The 21,883-nt window shown below is 34.6% G+C and overlaps 1 protein-coding gene across 5 annotated transcripts in view; it reads right to left on the bottom strand.

The window, feature by feature from the left end:
* Nucleotides 1-21,883, bottom strand: part of LOC150110145 (peptidoglycan recognition protein 1-like) — a 45,483-nt gene that overhangs the window by 21,584 nt on the left and 2,016 nt on the right. For 2 of the 5 annotated variants that reach the window (XM_090398086.1, XM_090398079.1), the window contains exons 1-5: nucleotides 12,547-12,902; nucleotides 3,876-3,987; nucleotides 3,175-3,360; nucleotides 2,706-2,911; nucleotides 2,019-2,588 (exon numbers count right to left, since the gene is read on the bottom strand). In XM_090398086.1, the coding sequence (XP_090254212.1) occupies nucleotides 2,385-2,588; nucleotides 2,706-2,911; nucleotides 3,175-3,360; nucleotides 3,876-3,987; nucleotides 12,547-12,549 (711 nt within the window). In that variant the 5' untranslated portion in view covers nucleotides 12,550-12,902 and the 3' untranslated portion in view covers nucleotides 2,019-2,384. Of the gene's footprint in view, nucleotides 1-2,018; nucleotides 2,589-2,705; nucleotides 2,912-3,174; nucleotides 3,361-3,875; nucleotides 3,988-12,546; nucleotides 12,903-19,598; nucleotides 19,721-21,883 lie in introns of those variants that run through there. The other 3 variants (XM_090398101.1, XM_090398094.1, XM_090398107.1) reach the window with 3 other exon arrangements.

Consider the following 21,883-nt stretch of genomic DNA (forward strand, 5'->3'; position numbering starts at 1 on the left):
CTCACGTAGTTGCCCTCGACATTTAAAAGCCATTTGATCGGGTTTGGCACATGGGCCTACTTAACAAACTGCCATCCTATGATCTGCCTTCCTCTGCAACTGGATTTCCAACTTTCTCAATGCTTGCTCACTACGTGTCATGGTGGACAGTTTCCTCTCTTCAGATTTCCCCATCAATTCAGGAACACCCCAGTATTCGGTTCTTTCACCCATCTCTTCCTCCCGTATATAAATTACCTGCTCACAATCTTCCAATCCTAACCCACACCTCCAATCTTTTCTACCACTACCATATTTCAACCGCATCTGCAACCGCTGAAAAACTTGGTGTACTTTTTTCGTACAAGACACTATTTCACACCTTCACAGCTGCTAACTCTATACGAAGCCCAAATCCGCCAGCAATGGAATATTTGCTCGATTCTATCCAAAACAGGGTAGTCCGGCTAATTCACAATTCCTCTCTCACATACCCGCATAATCCCCCTCTCACAGACGTTCAGTGCAGTGCTTTGCTTAATTGGCCACTATCATTCCCCACTCTCGTCCGAAATGAGTTAACCAATGTATTCTTCCTATATTGATATATGGTTGTGAAATATGGACACTTAAATCAAGAGCCACTGCTAACCAACACCTTTTTACAGTTCATCTTGAAACTAACCGAACCAACTTCACTGCCTCCTCTTTCATTCCATGCACTTCTGTCCTTTCGAACAGTCTCTCCCACTCTGCCTTCCCCCATACATAACCTTCAGCTGTTCAAGCAAAATGTGAACAGTGTGTGTTCAAAATGTGTGTGTGTGAACAAAATGTGTTCAAAATGTGTGAACAATATGTGTGAACAAAATGTATATATATATATATGTATATATATATATATATGATATTAAAACAAGATGAAATTAAACAAGAAGATCATTACATATACTTAGGACAACAGATATCAATGGAATAAAATATCATGGACGAAATTGAAAGACGCACGATGCTTGGGTGTAAAGTATTTGGAAAACTACATTCAGTATTCAAAACCCAACTACCATTAGCCTTGCCGACCTGGTTGGCCGAGTGGTTAGCGTATCCGCTCTCCAGCCAAAAGGCTGAGGGTTCGAATCACGCCGTGGACATGGATGTTTGTGATTGTCTTCCAACCACCACCACCACTAATGAAAACATTAGTGGTGGTGGTGGTTGGAAGTAGATGGCGTTGGTGTAGTTTGCTGTTGGTTGTAGTTGGTGGGTTGAGTTGTGAAGACAGAGTTGTAGAGTAGGTGCCCTCCCTCGATGAGTCTTTGGACTCCCTGGAGGTGTCAGGTAAAGATAAAAATAATTATGCCTGAAGAGAAAAGTTTTTAACCAATGCATTCTTCTTATATTGACATATGGCTGTGAAACATGGACACTAAAGGCAATGGAAATCAAAAATTAAGAACAAACACAATTCAGTATGGAAAGAAGTATGCTTGGTATCGCAAAACTGGATCACAAAAGGAATACGTGAATAAGAAACCAAACGAAAGTTTCTGATATCATAGGAAGAGTGAAACATCTGAAGTGGCAATGGGCTGGACATATTGCTCGAAGACAAGATCAACAATGGACAAAAGAAGTAACGGATTGGGTTTTCCACGAACGGAAAAACGACCACGACGCCTACCTAAATCACGGTGAGTTGATGATATCATCAGATTTGCAGGAGTGACATGGGAAATGAGTCATGGACAGACAGTCTTGGAGTAATCTTGGAAAGGTCTTCATCCAGCAGTGGAATGATAATGGATGATGATGATGATGATATATAGAATAAACTTTATAAAGGCTTTATCAAATGAAGGGGAGACCGTATAACTCAATGAAAGTTAGTAACCAATGTTTGGGTTTAAAAAAAAAGAAAAATAAAAAACCAATGTTTGGCCCCGAACCCGGAGTTTTTGGTCCGGGTTCGGGGCCAAAAACCCTCAACCAAGCAAACCAACCAAGAGAAAACATGCAATTTATATACAAAATATACTTACACTCATGAGCTAACCACCGCATCCTAGAATTATAGTTACGAAATCCAAAAATATTTAGAAGGTCGTGGGCGCTTAAAAACCTGTAGAACCATTCATAAGGATGATGATGAAGTACACATGAATGTTACTATAATAACATATTCTTTATACTAAACGATAAAATATCTTTTATGTACATGTCAAGATTCAAATGAGAAATAGTTTTACACAGTACTAAATGATGAATTTAAAAAAGTTCACCAAAATACATCACAGCAGTTTACCCAAATAGTTTAAAATCAAACGTAATAGTTCTTACTAAAAAGTCGTTGGATGTTAATTAAGCTGTGAACTTCACTGCAGATCGAATGAAATCTCCACAATTGATCAGTTAATAGTATTATTGACTGTGCTTGTTTGATCCGGGATGCTTGAAGACGTGTAGAATTGGATGTCTTTGCAGGCGTAGTATTTAGCTTTTCTTTCGTAATGAGGCCATCGCTTGATAATTTCATAGAGAACATCGCCGGGTGAGAAAGTACAACTAGCATCCCGATGGCCGTGAAGTTCATAATCTTTTCTAATATAGCCCTAAACAAAATAGAACTAGTTAACTCCAGAACCAAAAATACAACTATTAGAAATAATAAAACATGGATATGTATGGTGTTATTGATATTTATCGTTGATTGAACTAATTATACTTACCAATCCTACTCCACACTGAATCATTTCCTGAGCAGCATTTAGCATCAAATTGTTTGGCACCACAGCTTGAAAATTTCCCATGAAGGCTAAGGAGATGGATATATTATTGTTTTTGTGAGCATGTGCTCCTTGTTGATGCCATCCGCGAACACTATAAACGCGTCCATCATTTCCAATTACAAAATTATATGAAAGATCCCACCAATCTGTCAAACGAAAAAAAAACCCTATTAAATAAAGATATAATAATACGTAGGTAATGAAATGTTTCTATTTGTGTTTTTCTTTCTTCACTCTATCATTGTCTTTCTTTTTTTCTCTTTCTCAAAGTTTCTCTTTCTTCCCTCTTCCATTCCTCTCTCTCTCTCTCTCTCTCTCTCTCTACATTTATCATTTGTTATTTTCTTTCAACAATCAAGGAATTACTGAGTAACTAACCAACATCATCTTATTTGCAATAAATACTAACTCCAAATGTCCATCTGGAAATTTTGCATCTTCCTCATGAGATCGCTGCATGAGTTTTTATCAAAACATGTTTTTCCTGCAGTGTGGTGTATAAAGACATGTTCCACAGGTGTTTGAAGAGGAGTGTATGCTTTGGCTGGTCGTGCTCCCCATCCTTTCTTTTCTACTATCTTCACTTTACTACATTCTGAAACACACCAAAAGTCAGTATTATTACTTAATTAGTAATTTAGTATGAATTATTCTTAAAGAACTAAATAAGATCTTGGCTTCCCAATAATAATAATAATAATAATAATAATAATAATAATAATAATAATAATAATCTTAAATTTCGTATTATTTATTCATTTATTTAACAGCAAGGAATTCATTAGGTTTGCTCTGACCATATATATATTAAAAAAAAAAAAACTTGTACAATTTTACTATGTAAGAATAAAGATTCGTTACTAGAGGGCAGCACGGAATAATGTACTGTATTAGGAGTGCGTATGCTGTCAGATAACCTTTGAAATGCAAAGTAACGAATTTGTTTCTTTATGGATTCAAGTATATACGTTTTCTGCATACTTGACGTTTATTTTTTTTTAAATGAAACTATAATAGGCTATATAGTAAATTAAATAAAATCATTTTCATCTATATATAAAATTGAAATTTATCTAATACGCACAAAATTGTGTTAAACACAATGCTTACCAACAATTGTAGGCTTTGGATCACAACCCCAAGATTGGGCGAGGAGAATTTCGATAAATGACACTAAGATGTAAAATAAGAGGGTTTTGGCCACAACCATGGTTGCGTTTATCTAGAAAATAAATAAGAAATAATAATATCTAAATAAATGCAACGACGATAACGAATTAAATTGAAGAATAATTCCAAAGATATTATTACTATCAAGATATACAGATTTTTCTTCTAAGATCAGGATAGTACCTAGCACTTTTACTGACCAATAACTACAATAATTAGGATAAAGATCCCTGAAAGAAATATCGGGAAAACAAGGTACGAAGTGGAAAATACAGTGTACTACCTATCTGATCCTTTAAACATATAAATAGGTACAATAATAACGTCATTGATAACAAGAACATTTCTGAATATAAGCTCGTGGGCACGTTTCTTTGCTAACAGGTGTTTCTTTTTAAAAAACATAACATTTTTATGATCCCAATAAAGTTGTTTCATGATGTACTTCACACCTTACTAACTGAACTTATCAGATTATAAAACCAGGTCATTCTGTTTAGTGTTAATATTATTCCGTGTGTTAGACTGATTAGACGCGCGAATGCAAGTCAGATAGTGAAAAAAAAAACTTGTCTTTGAGTAGATGCTTGTACTAGTTCACACACACACACACACACACACACACATATATATATATATATATATATATATATATATATATATATATATATATATATATATATATATATATATATATATATATATATATATATTATTTTTTTTTAAATTAAAAGATTTAATGACTAAAACCGAGAAATAATAGTAAGGCTTTATTGAAATAAAAACACAACTAGTTTCGGCTTTTGACAGCCTTCTTCAGATGTCTTCTAAGAATATGAAACAGTAATAAAAACACTGAAGTTTAAAACTGTGAAGCACAGGAAAATTGCACTACATAATTGACATGAAAAAAACGTTGTATTTACATTTAAGTTGTCCTTACAAACGTGGCATTGTTTAGTGCGTGCTTGCCGACTCTCGCGAACGTCAGTACCGAACAACAGCAAAGTGACTATCAGGGATGTTGTAGGTCAAATTCTTATTTAAATGTTCACAATTAAGGATGATTTCTCTGGACTCCACAATTTTTCTCTCAAACTCATCATGGCAACGAAAGATGTTTTCGGATCTATCCCAGCAGACTGAATGACCCTGGTGTTCATCATCAGGATTGTTCGTGAAAAGAACATGACTAGATAAGGCACTGGCATGTGTTCTTTTGTAAGAGATGTCTCTCTCGTTTTCCTCCATACGTAATTCAATAGATTTATTTGTTTTTGACCAAATTAAGGGATATTACAATCACACCATATCTTATATACGCCAGGATACTTCAGATTATGATGACAAGGCTTTGGATGGCTTACTAGCGAGCGGATTTTTGTAAGTGAAGTGAATAAGGTCCTGATGTTATACATTTTAAGAACTTGAGCTAATTTTTTTGGAAATTGAACTGATGTATGGGATGGAGATGTTACCCTTAAAGTTAATTATTTCTTCAGTGCGGTGGCTAGGAGGATTTAGGACAAATTTTTTAATGGTTTTATCAGAATATCCATTTTGTCTAAAGACATGAGAGAGGTAATTAATTTCTTTTTGAAGTTCATCTGAGTCATTCAGAAGAGAGCGTGCTCTATGTCCCAAGGTAGAAATAGTTCCAAGTTTTTAGTGAATGAAAATAATGGGACTGACTGTGAAGATATCTATTAGTTTGTGTAGGTTTTCTATACATTGAGATTCTAAATTTTCCAGAGCAGCGTGAAACGTTTATATCCAGGAATGGTAGGGAATTGTCTCAAGTTCGACTGTGAATTTTATATTAGGATGCTGATTATTGAGATGATTAAGAAAATCTCATTTGAGCCGTGACTCAAAATAATAAAAATGTCATCTACATCGCGTTTCCAAAGTTTTGGTTTAAATGAGAAGAATGAGATAGCTTTAGTTTCAAAATCCTCCAAGTAAATGTTAGCAAGAATAGGAGATAAAGGGTTGCCCATCGATAGATGGGCAACCCTATATATGGTTCTGTTTGTAGATAGTGTCTTGATATCGAAAGTAACCAGACTTAACGCAATGGGTTAGTAAAGCAAACATTTTTTTTTTGGATAATTTGTTCTTTAGTAATATTAGCACTTCTTCTGTAGGGACATTTGTAAATAAGGAAACTATGTCAAAACTTGCTATTATGTCATTCTCGTTGAAAGTTATATCTTCAATTTGTAATATAAAGTCCATGGTATTGTTAACGAAGGATGAAGTCTTATTGGAAAAACACTTGAGGTATTTAGCAAGATGTTTGGAAAGCTTGTAAGTAGGCGAATCAATACCTTCCACGATTGGACGAAGTGTAAATTTTCCTTGTGGATTTTTGGAACTCCATAAATACGTGGGATGAGTGGATGCAGAGAGAGTAGAGAAAGCAGAATGTTGCGAGATAGTTCAGTTGTAGTCTTCAATAAATTGTTTGTGCGGTTTTGAAATTCCTGTGTTGGATCTTCCTGTAGTATTGAATATGTATCATTTTCAAGTAATTGAAGCATCTTATTATGGTATTCTTCAGAATCGAGGACTACGGTAGCATTGCCTTTATCTGCCGGTAATATTTCTGTTGTTTTTAAGTTTTTTTAAGGCGTGTCGTTCAGCGGAGGAAATGTTATCTGTAGGAGGTTTCGCATTGTTAATAATAAAAATGGATTCCATGCGTAGAAGGTTAGCCATTTGAGTAGGTAGGAGTGAAGTAGCTTTTTCTATTTTAGTAAGGAGAGATTCCTTAGGAATAAATCTTGGTGAAGGAATGAAAATAAGACCTTTGCAGAGAATGCTTTTTTTCGGCTACTGTAAGAACGTGAGAGGACTTGTTTACTACAACTTTGTCAGGATTAATGTGGTCTTTATTAAAATCAAGTGGATTCTGCATTCTCTTAAGATTCTCAAATTTTCTAATAAGGTTAATCTTGTTATTATATTGTATCTGAGATGCCTGAGCTTCACTATTCATAAAAAAACTCATGCAAGCTACCATTATCCAGGACTTCTTCAAGCTTTTGAACTAAAGTTCTTTTATCGTTGAATAAAAAAGCTAGAGTACGTTTCGTATCAAAAATTCGCGATAGTCTGCAAGCACGCACTCAACAAACAATGCACGTTTGTAAGAACAACTTAAATGTAAATACAACGTTTTTTCATGTGAATTATGTACTGCAATTTTCCTGTGCTTCTCAATAATGAAAACTAATGAAAAAGTACTAGTAAATTGTATTAGTCTATAGGGCTTGCATTTCAGAGATATAGTCGTTTGTAGATGCATCAACACACAGAGTAGATTCACGCAACTCGGTGAATCACGTGATTGTAAAGAATAATGAAATCGCATGCACGACAAGTACTTATGAAGTGGAGATGCGTTTGGTCTAATAGGTTTGCCCTCAACAAGCGGCAGTTGTTTTGTTTCTGTTTCTCTACCAAATATATCTTTTTTTTTTTGAAGTGAAAGGTTTCAATTGTTACATACAGTATGTGTACCTATCAAAATACGCATGCAGTTATTCAATCATAATATCATCAGCAGTTCTCCATCTGCGTATTAGCAGGCATTTGTAGATACAGATTAATTAATAGGGAAACAGGCTTAGGATATCTACTGTGATTTCTTGCAAAACTTAGTAGAAAACACCTTCCTAGATTAGAAAATACGCTCCGATGTTGTAGAGGAGACATATAGTTCATTCAAGACGGAGTTCCAGCACACAGAAAAGCCTGAAGATATGGTGATCAAATAGAGTGTTCGAAATGTGCCAATTAGGCCTCATATGACCTTAGGATCAGACTGACCTCACCAGGTCAATTTCATATGACGTGGATTAACAACCATGAGCAGGATTTTGAGATATGTGAGGATATTCGAAATCATTGCCGCATTCTGTTTCAGTGTTTTTTAAACTGTGTTCAATCACACAAACCCTAGAATTACGCGATAAAGTAAAAGGGGCCCCTCGGCTCATGCAGACATTTCTAACTTGTATTGGATGTAGTTTCCGAGAAAAATTCTACAGGAAAATTAATCTGGCGAATGATGTATGCGTAGGATCGAGGAGGTTTAGGTCTCTAATTATTAAACCTTAGAGAAAGAGTAATATTATTGTAATTATTTGTATATTTATTTACCGAATGTATCCACTGTCTAACCAAAAGGCTGTGGATTTGAATGCCATTGCGAGCATGGCTCTTTTATGATGGTCTTTAGGTAGGCGATGAATTTCTTCCTCTGGTGTGAGACCACAAGCTCTGCTTATTGGAGGTCTGAATTGGCTCAAAATAGTTCCATGTTTGGTGTCTAGAGAAGGGTTTCCGAACTATGTAAAAATAAATAAACATACAAACAATGTAAATTAATAAAAATATACAAAAGGAATCCTCGGTTTACCCATGGTGTTCTGTACTATTGGTTTACAACGTTTCGTAGATGGCAGTTACAAAAAAAAAAAAAAAAAGTGAACCGCGTTAGATCTCTTTAAAGAAAACGACAGAAATTTAATGACTGCTGCGAAAAATAGCAAGCTCATTTACCACTTAAGACTGATTTAAATGTAAGATTTGCCATTTTATTTCTCAAGGTTTGTTAATATCGCATCTTTTCTACATTGAAAAGAAAGGGGGGGAAAATACGGTCCTCCTGCATTGCATAGTGGAGCATAGCAGAAAGTGAGGATTTTTTTATTAAATTGATTTATTAAATTGTGTTACTTTATTATTTATAATATTATATACCGCATGTTTTCCTGATTAAAATATTTTATACGTAACGGTTCATTATGATGATTCCTTTCCAATAATTCTTTGTGAAAATTTTTGCGTTTGCCCTGATATGTTTGCCCAAACGAAGTATTTGTACGTAGGGTTCTGGTGTCTCAAAAATTTAAGAAACACTTCTTTAGCTAGTGAAGAATGATGATGATCTTCAGGAACATGTTGTGCACCCCCATAGACACCATCCTGAATCTTCGAGCGCGTGAGGCTCTCAGTGGTGTGAGACTTCTCAACCGATGCGTGGCTGGTAACAGGTCATTTCGAACACATGCTTTCAAATACACTCATCCTACAGCGTTTCTTTGCTTGTTTCACGGGATCTATGTTTGTTTCTTGGAATTTTGCGTTATATCGACATAGCAGGCTCTCAGCGATCGTGCTGCCACTAAAAAGCGCTGTATCTCGAACTGTGAGATTTCCAGATCCACGTTTATTGAAAACATTTTGTTAGTTTTTAGGTGTAGAATAATCTTTACGTTTATAACGAGTGTAGAATCACTCTCTATGTAATTATTTCCTCTACAGCCTTGGTTTCTCCGTCAGTATGCAAATCCACTTAAAGAAAAATTATCTTATTTTTACCGATTTTCAAATAATTCTTTATTTGAAAAAGCATCAGGAAAAACAGGTCTCATTCTATCGGTGTAAATTTTGATTTAGTAGACCAAATGAATTTTTTTTTTCCCTGAAACTGTAATAATTTCTTGCAGGTTACATATGAGACTAAAATTTCAGCTATCGAAGTACTTTTCATTTTTGAATGATCTGTTTCGCTCATTTATATTCAAGTATACTAAATAGAATGACATTTTCAATTTCGAGCTTGCCTTTTCCCCCAAAATAATCGTGCTGTTGGTGCAAATCTTCTTGAATAAAGCAGATAGTACCAGCTTTATTGCGTTATCAGACAACGCCGATAAGTTAGCTGCTTGAGAAGCAAACCACTTCTCATGTTCTGATTTTTTTTTTTATTATGAGAAAATTTTATCAAAATACAAATAAAGTTAATCCACAGGAAAAGACTCGATCAAGCGTTCAAACTACTGTAGTTTTGAACTACTGTCCAAACACAAATAATGTCTTTGATGAGATTTTAATGCTTCCTTTTAATTTTCTTGTCCAGTTCGATTTTTTTAAAATTTATTTCTTATTAATTTTTATGTTATAGTTCTAACAATGAAAAAAAAATCTTTAGTTATGTAGTCAATACTTCGTCGCTATAGAATGTGGAGTCTGCGCTGAATCTATGCAGGATTGAGATTAAATGCACGCAGAGTCGACAGCAAATAATTGTCTAGCAAATCGCAAATCTATTATACACAAAATGCATTAATATTTCTTTGTTATTTCTCACATAAAATCACATCAACAAATTGAAAATGAGAAAAAAACAACATTAAAACTAAGTTGTGTATGTAGTGGTCTGTTCTATCAGCTTTTTTTCAAGATTTACTCGTATTTCCCACATTTTTAATACTAACGTTTTTGGTAATTCCAGTGTGACGACTACAAGTTTATACTTCTGAAAGTTAAACTACAGACTATTAGCGAGGTGCTTTGAGTTAACAACAATCACAGCAGATAAACGGATAATTTTTAGGTTAAAATTAATTAAACTTTTTTTATTTATTATGTTTATTTTAAATAATATTAATGAGTATGTTTCGAAATCCATACCGTCTTGAGCTATATTATGCTCACGGTTATCAAGGATATTGAAGTTCCTCGATGTTATTCTCGCTTTATATTGAATTGAATTTGAGATCCTTTATGAAATGCATAAATTATAATTTTTAGCAGTACATGAGAGGGAGAGAGAGAGAGAATGTGTGTGTGTGTGTGTGAGAGAGAGAGAGAGAGAGAGAGAGAATGTGTGTGTGTGTGTGTGTGTGTGTGTGTGTGTGTGAGAGAGAGAGAGAAACGAAGAAGTACTGTTGTTGTTTTTTTATTTCCATTGGAAACAATAAAATTTGTCATTATCACATTTATATACTTTTTATGATTAAAATAATTTCTCTTATCGTAAACATGTCACAACGTATCGCAACCATATTTCATTTTCTAAAATGCTGCTTTTATTCTTCAGATGCATTCCTTATCTGTACATCCACTTATCCGCTAAGCTTTCATTCTTGGGTGATATTCATCCTAAAGTCTCTGTTTTAACAAAGAGCAATAGGAAACTCTGTAGATTCAATAACAGAAGCATGACCTTCCGTTGTCAGACACATCTGGATTCGAATCGTGTCTAGGATATGAAGAACCATATAAGGTTTTTTTTTCACCAGATGGCGAGTTATCCAGTCTCATATGGAGGAAGAAGGATTTTTATTTCCGGAAACTAGTAATGATCAATTCTTTCCAGAAAAAAAGTAGGATTTTTCATACCTCAAAAACAAACTCGCCACAGTTATTTGTTTGTGATTGGTGGCCTTGGCCTTATTTCTAACTAACGAATTAGGAAAACAATCAGATTGATTCATGACCGTTTACTGGCTTTCATATCTCCCTATCGGACAGATGAATAGTTACTATTGTTTTTTTTTATTCTTTACATCTATTGATATTTTCATGGTTACTGTTCATTTGAAGTGTATTAGTCAGTATCCTCTCATTATAATATTAGTAATCAGGAATCAGTACAATAGTTGATACTGACATAACTGTTAATTATTGTCATAAAGGGAGATAGGAATATCTACCAAATAATTGCATGCATTTAGATTGAATAGTATAAATATGAAATTTCAAATATCTTTCTCTCGTAGCGTGTCCAGTTCCCTATTATTGTGTGCTACCATGCATGAGTCTAGAAAAAGAAATAAAGAATTTGTGTTAGGAAATGCTGAACAAACAGTAATAAACCTCTCACTTCAAATAATGTCACCACAATACAGAGGTAGATAAACTCCACAGCTTGTTAGATAAAGCGAGTGGAACACCTGCGGTAATATTCTGCGCATGACAGCCTTCTCTATGGGTAGCTCGTAAAAAAAGTAGTAATGTCTGATCTAAAAAGAATGGATGATTGCGACAAAGTAAACCTTATATTCTTTCCACCCGGAATAAAATTTAGTCTTATTATTGCACTCTATTTGGATTTTGTTCAATTTTACTTTATCGGATAAGTTTAATGATCGCGCATTTCAACACAAGCACAGGGTAATGTCATAATCACTCGTTGACCTAAATTAGCACATGTTAATAACCTTACAGTAGTTTATTTCAATGTATCTTCATTATATGATTATCTTCTCACAATAATGACATGAAGACATGAGTTCTAATCTCAGCTGTAGAATCGAGAATGACAAAGCATTAAAATATGAATTAAACACATCACAAATTTCACTTGAATGCTAATAAGGAACTCCCGTCTGCTAGGATAATTCCAGCCAGTCATAAAGCAATATAGACGACAGCAAACATTAAATATTTTAAAGTAAAACATTAAGTAGAATATTAAAATAGGAAAATCATCCCGATTTTCTTCCATACTTTAAAGAACTGTATTGTGGACATCTATGGAAAGTGCAACATGCTGCCGACTTCAGGGATCGCCGTAAAGTGACCTCACTTCACCTTCTGGACGCCTTGAAGTTAAACACTAAGGCAAAACCTTCCTACTTTTCAGAAGACAAATTCGCGAAAGAAAATCTAGATTCGTGATCAAGTATTTAATCAAAATAAAAAAGCCTAGATATTAATTAAAGAAACGTCATTAAATACACATCGTCTACGATAACTTTTTTTTCTTTCATATTTTAATGATTTTTATACATAAATATACTAAGAAACATACCATTTATGAAGTATTTTGCATAATAATTCTTTCCACAGCGACTGTTATTGTATCCAACACTGTTTATATAAAGCATTCCGGTAGTTGTTGACAAATCTACAACTTGAAGTGGTGATTTTCCCGTTTTCTCTATAATTCTGTAACGTGATTGTGCATGCTGAATAAATATAGGATGAATAAAAAGAGTCTCTTGTTTCTTTTCTGTTAATAATAAACTGGTTGGCTTCCGTCTATCAGGAAATCCCAGAAACTCACCCAGAACGGAAAACAGTTACACCAGATAAACCAAAACCATCCAAATGACTTAAAGCCATCATTAGTCATATCACAGCCTTCTGTTTTTAAAGAACTCGAATGACATTTGACGTCAATATGAACGAAATGATCCTTTCCATTTTCTTTTATAATCTTATTGACAATAAGAAAATTCAAAGGAGTACACACTGAGATAAATGACGTCAGACACTGACAACATGGCGCCATCTACCGACGCTTTCTAAATAGTATCTAACTGTAATAGCGAGTGTGGAAATGTTTTAGGAAAATGTTTGAAACTCTCTCTCTCTCTCTCTCTCGTTTCCTCTAATTATCGTATTTTCAGAATACGATAATTAGAGGAAATTGTCCCATTTTTTTCGAAGTTGAAAAAAGCTGTACATAAGCTGTGTCATTTTAAAGTTTCTCTTTATATATATATATATATATATATATATATATATATATATATATATATATATATATATATATATATATATATATATATATATATATATTCATGAACATTGACTCGGTTACTGTGATACATTTAAAAAAATATTTAATGATTAACAAACCGAGAATAAGTTAGAAAACTTTAATGATATGATACAATTAGTTTCGGCTTATTATGGCCTTCATCAGGTATCTTTGCAGGTAGAAGAAACAATAATAAAAGACTGAAGATATTAAGGAAACTGAGAAGCACAGGTTAATTGTATTAGATAATGTTGTTCTATTTACGTGCCATTGTTTATTGTATGCGTGGTAGTAGACTCTCGAGAACGCCAGTATTGAACAACAGCAGTATGGCTCTCAGGGATGTTATAGCTCAAATTACTGTTCAGATGCTCAGAATTAAGGACGATCTCCTTGGATTCCACTATCTTTCTTTCAAATTCATCCTTGCAACGGAAAATGTTTTCAGATCTATCCCAGGAAACTGAGTGACCTTGAAAATTGTCATGAGGATTGTTAGAGAAGAGAACATGGCTGGATAAGGCACTGGCATGTGATCTTTTATAGGATATGTCTCTTCTATGCTCCTCCATGCGAGGTTCAACAGATTTATTAGTTTGACCGTAAAAAGGAACATTACAGTTACATCCATAGTTTAGGATGTTATTATATATATAAAATACCATGACTAGTCTCAATGGTACTGAGTTCTGTTCTTGTTGGGTTTTTTTTTCGTTCTGTTTAAATAAATATCAACATTTTGTATGTCAGCAAATAATAAAACATTGTTTACTTATATTAGGTAGATTTTTATATTAACACTTTCTCACGATAAATATAGAATTATTATATGACCCTCCATTAATAAAACCTGGTTCTTGATCTATGAAAGTAATTTCAAAAGCTCTGAGCATTACTCATGAGTGGCCAGTGAAATTATGTAATGGCTTCCATCTCCACGTTTGGCGCAAGTCGACAGTGAAAATGTCACGTGCTCGTTTCTATTGTTCTTGTTCTGAGAAATAAGATTTATAAATGAAGGAAATATCTAGATTCGGTGGGGTATTTTGTTTCACGTGATCTTATAGAAAAATATAGTTGCAAATGCTTTCCCCCCACACACAAATACACGTGAAGTCTGACATAAACCTTCCATACTTCGATTTGGCCCCTTGTAGATGAAAAAAAAAACATTCCAAAGGAAAACACTTCGCAACCATTGAACGATGTTTCCGACCCGACTTTTAAAACACATCAACAGAGGTTTACTGACAGTAATACAAGGCAGAATGGAGATTGTATTGAAACTCCTGTAAATGTATTTTGCTTAATAAAGGTTTGGTTTAACAAGATTAGTCATCATCATCATCATCATCATCATCTTGCGTATCAAGGATTTAGGCCTAGCATGGCCTGTTCCGGCCTTAGAAGTCATCGTTGAATCTCTTTGGAGGACGTCCTGGTTTTCTTTTTCCTAATGGCTTGTACTTTAAGACTTGTTTTGGTAATCTTTCTGTTTTCATTCTTTGAACGTGTTTCATCCATTTATATTTTTTAATTTTTTCTTTTACTGGTTCTTGGTTTAATTCTTTCATAATATCTTCGTTTCTTTTGTGATCAAATAGGGTATACTTTGCAGTTTTTCTCATAAACTTCATTTCTGCTGTTGTTAATCTTTGTTTGTCTTTTTGTTTTATTGTCCAGATTTCGCTTCCATACATTAAGACCGGTAGGGCTAATGTATTGTATACTTTTAGCCTGGTTTGTTTTTGAACTAGGTTTGGTTTAAATATAGAGTTAATTACACCTGTTATTTTTAAATATTTTGCAATTTTTACGTTTATATTTTTTTCATTTTCATATGTGATCATACATCCTAGATAGTTAAATGAATTCACCTGTTCTAAGATCTTGTTATCTATTACTATTTTAGTTCTTGCTGGATCTTGTCCTTTAAAGGCCATAGTTTTTATTTTTTCTGTTGATATTATCATACCATAATCTTTGGCTATCTCATTAAGATCTAAAATAGCTTTCTGTAAGTTATCTTCAGAATTTGTAATTATTGTTTGGTCGTCAGCAATGAGGAGAGTGTTTTTTGTAGGAGAAAGTTCCTTGATGTAAATGTTTATTCCATTTTATTATTATTTCAATTAAGTAGATATTAAAAAAAGAGTTGCTGAGAGGGGACATCCCTGTCGGACCCCTTGGTTTATCTCTCTCGTATATGATAGCTCGTGATTTAATCTTATTTGTATTTGATTATTTTCATATATACTTGTGATAGCTTTTAGGATATTATTTAGTATTTGTCTTTCTTTTAATATTTTAAATAATATGTTTCTTTTAACTTGGTCAAATGCTTTTTCAAAGTCAAAAATGCAATATGTGTTTCTAAATTGTATTCTCTTCTTTTCTCTATTATTAATTCTAGGCAAAAGGCCGGGTCTATACATGATCCTCCTTTTCTAAATCCATTCTGTCTGCTAAAATAAAGTTTTAGGAATATTTCATTAGTTTGCTATTTAATATTCTGCTATATATTTTGTAACAGGAGTTTAGTATACTGATACCTCTCGGAGAGACCCTGTAACCCCTAGAGAGTGCGTCCCCTGGGTGGCGGATAGGGGAGCCCACCATGTGTGTGTGTGTGTGTGGTGGGGTGGTCCGAATATACTGAATAAGGACTCGTGGACCAACAGGGCCATAAGTGGCAATCATCTTGATTGTAAGGGAAGCGGCACACCCATGGACCCCTAGCTGGATCTATCCTCTTCTTCTTCTACTTTGAGGAAGATCCACTTACTTTAATCTGTTCTATAAGGCCTTATCAGCCAACTCTTCTTATTTTATGACCGTTATGCTATTAGAGTACTCGAGGGCCATGGGATCTTTTAATTTCTGGCCTTACAACTATGTCCTCTCTATAAACCTTACTATAATTCTTCTATAATCTACTCTTTCCCCCCCTTATTCCTAGACCCTATTCCTCCTATGGGTTTAAATTCGGAAGAAAGCTAGTTCAGAAGCCTTAAGGTAGCAGCCCTACCACTGAACTATTCCATCGTCAGGCTAGTCCCCTGACATGGAGAACATAATTCTATTAGTAAGCTGACAGAAAAAGATAATCGGATTGAATCTATAGGAAACGACCCTGGAATGGAAAAGGTAAAACAAACGCAGAAACGACAAAATATAATACACATAGCAAACTGGAATGTAAGAGGAATAGCATATAAAGAAATAGAATTAGACCAATTATTAAATGAAAGAAATTTTAAAATAGCAGTAATCACTGAAACAAAACAGAAATTAAAAGGAACCATTAGAACTGAAAATTTTAATGTGATATACAGTGGAGTTGACAGAGACCAAAGAGCACAAGCTGGAGTCATGATATGGATTCATAACTCCCTTTCAAAACAGTTAAAACATTATAAATTATGGAATGAAAGAATAATAGAAGATAGAATACAAATAGATAGAGGGTATTTAACAATAATTGGTTTATATGCCCCAGAAGAAGGAAGAGAATAGGATAATATTGACATATATAATAAAATAAATAAAAATGATTACGTAATTTTAGCAGGAGACTTAAATGCAAGAATTGGAAACACGAAAATTAATAATAATATAGGAATACATGGAGAACATACTCTAAACAGGAATGGTAAAAATTTGATTGACTTTGTAGTTTATAATAACAAGACTAGTCCAAGATGCTAAACTTTTGAAATGATCCTGATAATTTTTATAGTCTTTCAGATTATTTTTGTCATTAATTTTCATATTGTGTTTAAGAGATTAATTCCATTATAATTTTCCTGGTTTCTTTTGTCACGTGTTTCTATCGACAGGTACAGTAATATTTTCCGATTCTTTTAAGATCCTACATTCATTTAGTATTTTATGAAATAAACATGCTAGTTTAATGGCTAGCATTTCTTCCTCATTGTTCAATAACTCATTTCGCGACCGTTTTATGTTCATCATATTATTTATTTCCATCACTCTAAACGCTTTAGAGGAACTTCAGCTAATATGGAATACCATTTTGTGTGTAAAATGGTATTCCGTGGTATTATCGGATGTTCCTCTATATGAAAAGTGTTAAAATGGATTGCTAGATGATCAAAGCAACGCAGCCTTCATAGAGTGGCGAGATTTTAATCTTCAGCCTACTTTCTTTATTTGCATTGTTTGTTTTCCTTTACACGATGAATCGTATGTTTGTTTGTTTTTTCTTTTGAAATGCGGGGGATTAAAAACGTTACTTGCCTTCTCAAAGATCGACTAAACCAGCTTTTAAAATATAAAAATAAATTCCTGTTTAGAAGGTGATCCTTTAACAAGGATGATGGTGTAATATTAACATTATGAAATCAGAAGGCTGCACAGAAAATTTATATGGGCGTATGGAGATGTTATTTATATTTAAGTCATGATACGTTAAACTTTAAATAATAATAAGTATTATTTTCTTTTCACAAATTTTCTCATCCATTGCTAATCTCGTCGCATTTGATGTTGATTGGGTATATATTCAGTCAAGTGATCATCTGGGCTACTCCGGACATTGTTATACTAAATGACTCAATAATATTCACTGATGCTGGGATCTGTTGGTAGTTAAACTACCCTGATATTGTCCAAAAAGCTTGTCAAACATTATACTGTAAACTGATACACACTTCAATACAGGAAGTGTCTGCGAGGTTAGCCTAGTGGCTTTGCGCTTCGCAACCATATGTCTGGGGAAGGAGTGTCCTAGGTTCGATCTCGTCGACGACGTGAGGAGCTTAAGGATCTTCCTCAGCCATAGACAAATTAGCCGGTCTTGGGCGTGGACAGCAGGGGTTCTTCCGCGAGTTTATCTGGGGTTTTTCATCCCGCAAGCAAGCAAACCGGTCTTCTGAACACACACGGATTACAGCCAGGAATACTGACCCAGCCATAGGCCTGATTCGTCAGCCTATGCCGGTTCCGGAGCCCGGATAAAATTTTGGGGGGACTCAGATGGTGATGTACATTCCAGTAAAAAACGGACGGGGACGGGAGGGGGTGCTGTACCATCACACGAAAAGGAAGGAACACAGGAAGTATGTATCAGTTTAAAAACACGGTGTCACAATAAAGATGGTGAGTTTAATTTTGCTCCGAGTATCTACAAAATTGTCCATTTATAACTTTAAAAAAGTATATTTGTTTTTACATTTCAATTCCGGTAAAAACAGTCAGAGTACTGTAACAAAGTAGACCGAGAAATTCCTGTGGTTAGCACATTACCAGTGAAACAGGAAATGTATTGATGACCTCAATAAACTAAGCATCCTCACGGAATTCAATTCTATCCAATGTTGAGGAAGTTCCTGGATCTAAAAGTCTTTCTGGGAATACAAATAAATACATCCAAATATCAAACTAAAAAAAAAAAATCCCACTTTCTCAGAATGGAATTATTTCTGGAGATATTAGTGAAAATCAGTAGAGAAATTAGTTTTTTTTGGACACATTTCACAGAAAAAAGTATGACGACACAATGTTGACGTATTGTATGCATCATTACGAGTTGGCTGGCAGACACAAAAAAAATATGCGTTGAATTGTTACACTTCCACGAATACAGTTGAGTCAAAAACGAAAGTAATTTTTTAAAACGCTTTAATTTCTGCAGTCATGTGCTACTTGAACTGGAGTTTTGACCTTACAAGGCCATGTCATCTCAGACAGGTTCTGATTAAAGCAAACTTGGTTTTCCCTCCAACCAAATGTGATAGGCTGTTTCTTTTGACCTTGACTGTCTCTTTCTAAATAGCACATTCAGCAGACGTCGATCTGTTTTAAACAGAAAGGAATGACAGTAATAGAACTACAAACATTTATTTTGTAAATATATATATAATTATATTTACTGCATAATAATAATACGCTTATCAATGGATTATGAAATATATTTATCAATAAAATCTTCCAATCTTTCAGTTTATATTCTGCCTCATCTCTAAGACAACAAAACAGGTGTTGTCATGTTCTCAAACTGTGAAATCAGTAATGGAATAAAAGCTTAATGGGGGGGGGGGTTCAAATCTGCAAAACACCTATACAGATATTGACGAATTTATATTGGAGTTGGTTGAATCATGGCCAAAACAACAATTAAGCTACGAGACTAGTGCATTATGTCTGTTGATTGTTTATTCACTTCTGGACGATTGGTCTAAGGTCTAAGAACGTATAAGATTCTTTTCATCTTAGATAGGAATATTTAATTATTTTTTTATAAATATTAAAAGAAGCGGAAGGCTGAAACATATGAAAATTGATTTGACTCTTACCTCAGTCTCTGGATGTTTTTAGCCTCATGTAGTCTTCGTTAACACCTAACATTCATAACCTGTTGACCTCCAGATGAGTACATGTGTTCATAGCGAGACATGTGCTTTCGCTACAGTTCATCCAAAGAGGAAGTGATAGGAGTAACCGAATGTAAAAGTGCGCGCAGGCGCGGTTCGCAAAAGCTACCTCTCGGAACTGTAAACACCAAGTCGGAGAAGTGTTGCGCAAATTTCTATACCATACAGACTGTTACGTGGGAATGGATTGCAATGGTGTGTATAAAGGTCATTAGAAAGGTTGGCAGATAGAAAAACTAAACACAACAATTAAGTGCACGTTTTCCTTATTGCTAACACGTGTTCTTAGCTTGGAGATGTCGATCTTACAATGAAGCCATTACAATGTACATATTAAGTGATATATGTGTTATGATAAGTGGCGCACTCAGGATTTAATCTTGGAGGGGGCCGAGCGCTCAGGATTTAACCTTTGGGGGGGGGGGGCCGAGTTGAGTAGACGATTTGCGAATACACACTACGCATCGCATACGACCTATGACTGAGCATCTGCAGTGATCGCTAATTCATAAGTGGAATAGAAGACACGACACAACATAAATAAAAAAAAATGAATTTTAATTAGGAAAAGATTTTTGGAAAATTTTCTAATGTTTTTTCCTTTTCTTTAGGGGGTGCCCGGGCCCCTTTCCCCCCCCCCCCCTCTGGGTGCGCCACTGGTTATAATAAAGTCAATACTCAATTGAATTTCTCACTCTAGTTTACAGTCGACGGTACAGCCATTGTTTTAGACATTTAAAACTTTTTTTTTATCATATCAAGATGAATATATTCGAGTGGTCAGACATCACACTGAACTTGATTAGCATAATAAAATATGGATTAAAAACTTCCTAGAGTTTTGCGTATTTACAGGGATCCAACATTACAGAATCTCTTTTATCAGATACAAATCTGTTTTATATAAATAAATAATGTGATTTTTTCCCCTCTCTTCCACTTAAAATCAATAAGAGAGTTAGTGTCAGCTATTCAGATTAGTTTACGTTTTGGGGAGAGATAAAACTGTTCTTTGCTATCGACGTATGTAATGTATTTATATTGCCATAATAATTACAACATCTTTAATTTACCAAATATAAATCATGCTTTTTTTTTTATGTTGGGTCTATATACGAGAGGTTGGCTGGTCAACCTATAGTACGTTACTACCTTATATGGGTAGTAGGTTGGGAAAGGAAAAACTTCTTTACATTTGATTTAAAAGCCTGTATGTTGTATTCCTTGGGAAATACGTCAGGAGTAGGGAGACTGTCCCACAGTACAGGTAGCAGGGATGAAGGAAGAGGAAAAGAAACTTGTTCTGTGGGTTTCAAGGTGTACTGTTGAAAGGATTGATTTTATCACAATATTTGTTAATTAATTTTGGGCAACTAAAAGTTGACTCATTCTGTTAATACAAATACCTTATAGTCTTTATAAGGACTGGCTTAAAGGGGCGAAGCAAGAATGCTTTTCATCTTCCCCGTTATCTGTAGAGGGAAGTGTAGGGATAAGGTGTTTTTGAACTATTAAAGCTCTGATCATGGCAGGAGGGTAACAGCAATAGCCGAGCCTCCGTTAGAACTTCATTGGCTACAGCATTGTCATCCATTACCCTCCAAGGGTATTGGATTGAATGAATCAATCACCGCATCTCACGGTCGATTGATTACACCGTGAATACAAATACTTTATAAGTCCTTATAAGGACTGGCTTAAAGGGGCGACGCAAGAATTCTTTTCATCTTCCCCGTTATCTGTAGAAGACAGTGTAAGGATAAGGTGTTATTGCGCTATTAAAGCTCTGATCATGACAGGAGGGTAACAGCAATAGACGAGCCTCAGTTAGAACTTGATTGGCTACAGCATTGCCATCCATTACCCTCCAAGGGTATTAATCACCGCATCTCACGGTCGATTAATCTATTTCATCCTTCAAGCTAATAATAATAATACAAATACTTATCCTTATAGTCCTTATAAGGACTGGCTTAAAGGGGCGAAGCAAGAAAGCTTTTCATCTTCCCCGTTATCTGTAGAGGACAGTGTAGGGATAAGGTGTTATTCAGCTATTAAAGCTCTGATCGTGGCAGGAGGGTAACAGCAATAGCCGAGCCTCAGTTAGAACTTCATTGGCTACAGCATTGCCATCCATCACCCTCCAAGGGTATTGCGGAATTCAAGTTCCTAATACAAATACTTTTTTTTTTTTTAATAGTCCTTAT

This window comes from Typopeltis vanoorti, chromosome 1 (assembly GCF_054136105.1).
Source record: "Typopeltis vanoorti isolate ZY-2024b chromosome 1, IOZ_Tvanoo_1.0, whole genome shotgun sequence".
In the NCBI taxonomy this organism is placed as follows: Eukaryota; Metazoa; Arthropoda; class Arachnida; order Uropygi; family Thelyphonidae; genus Typopeltis; species Typopeltis vanoorti.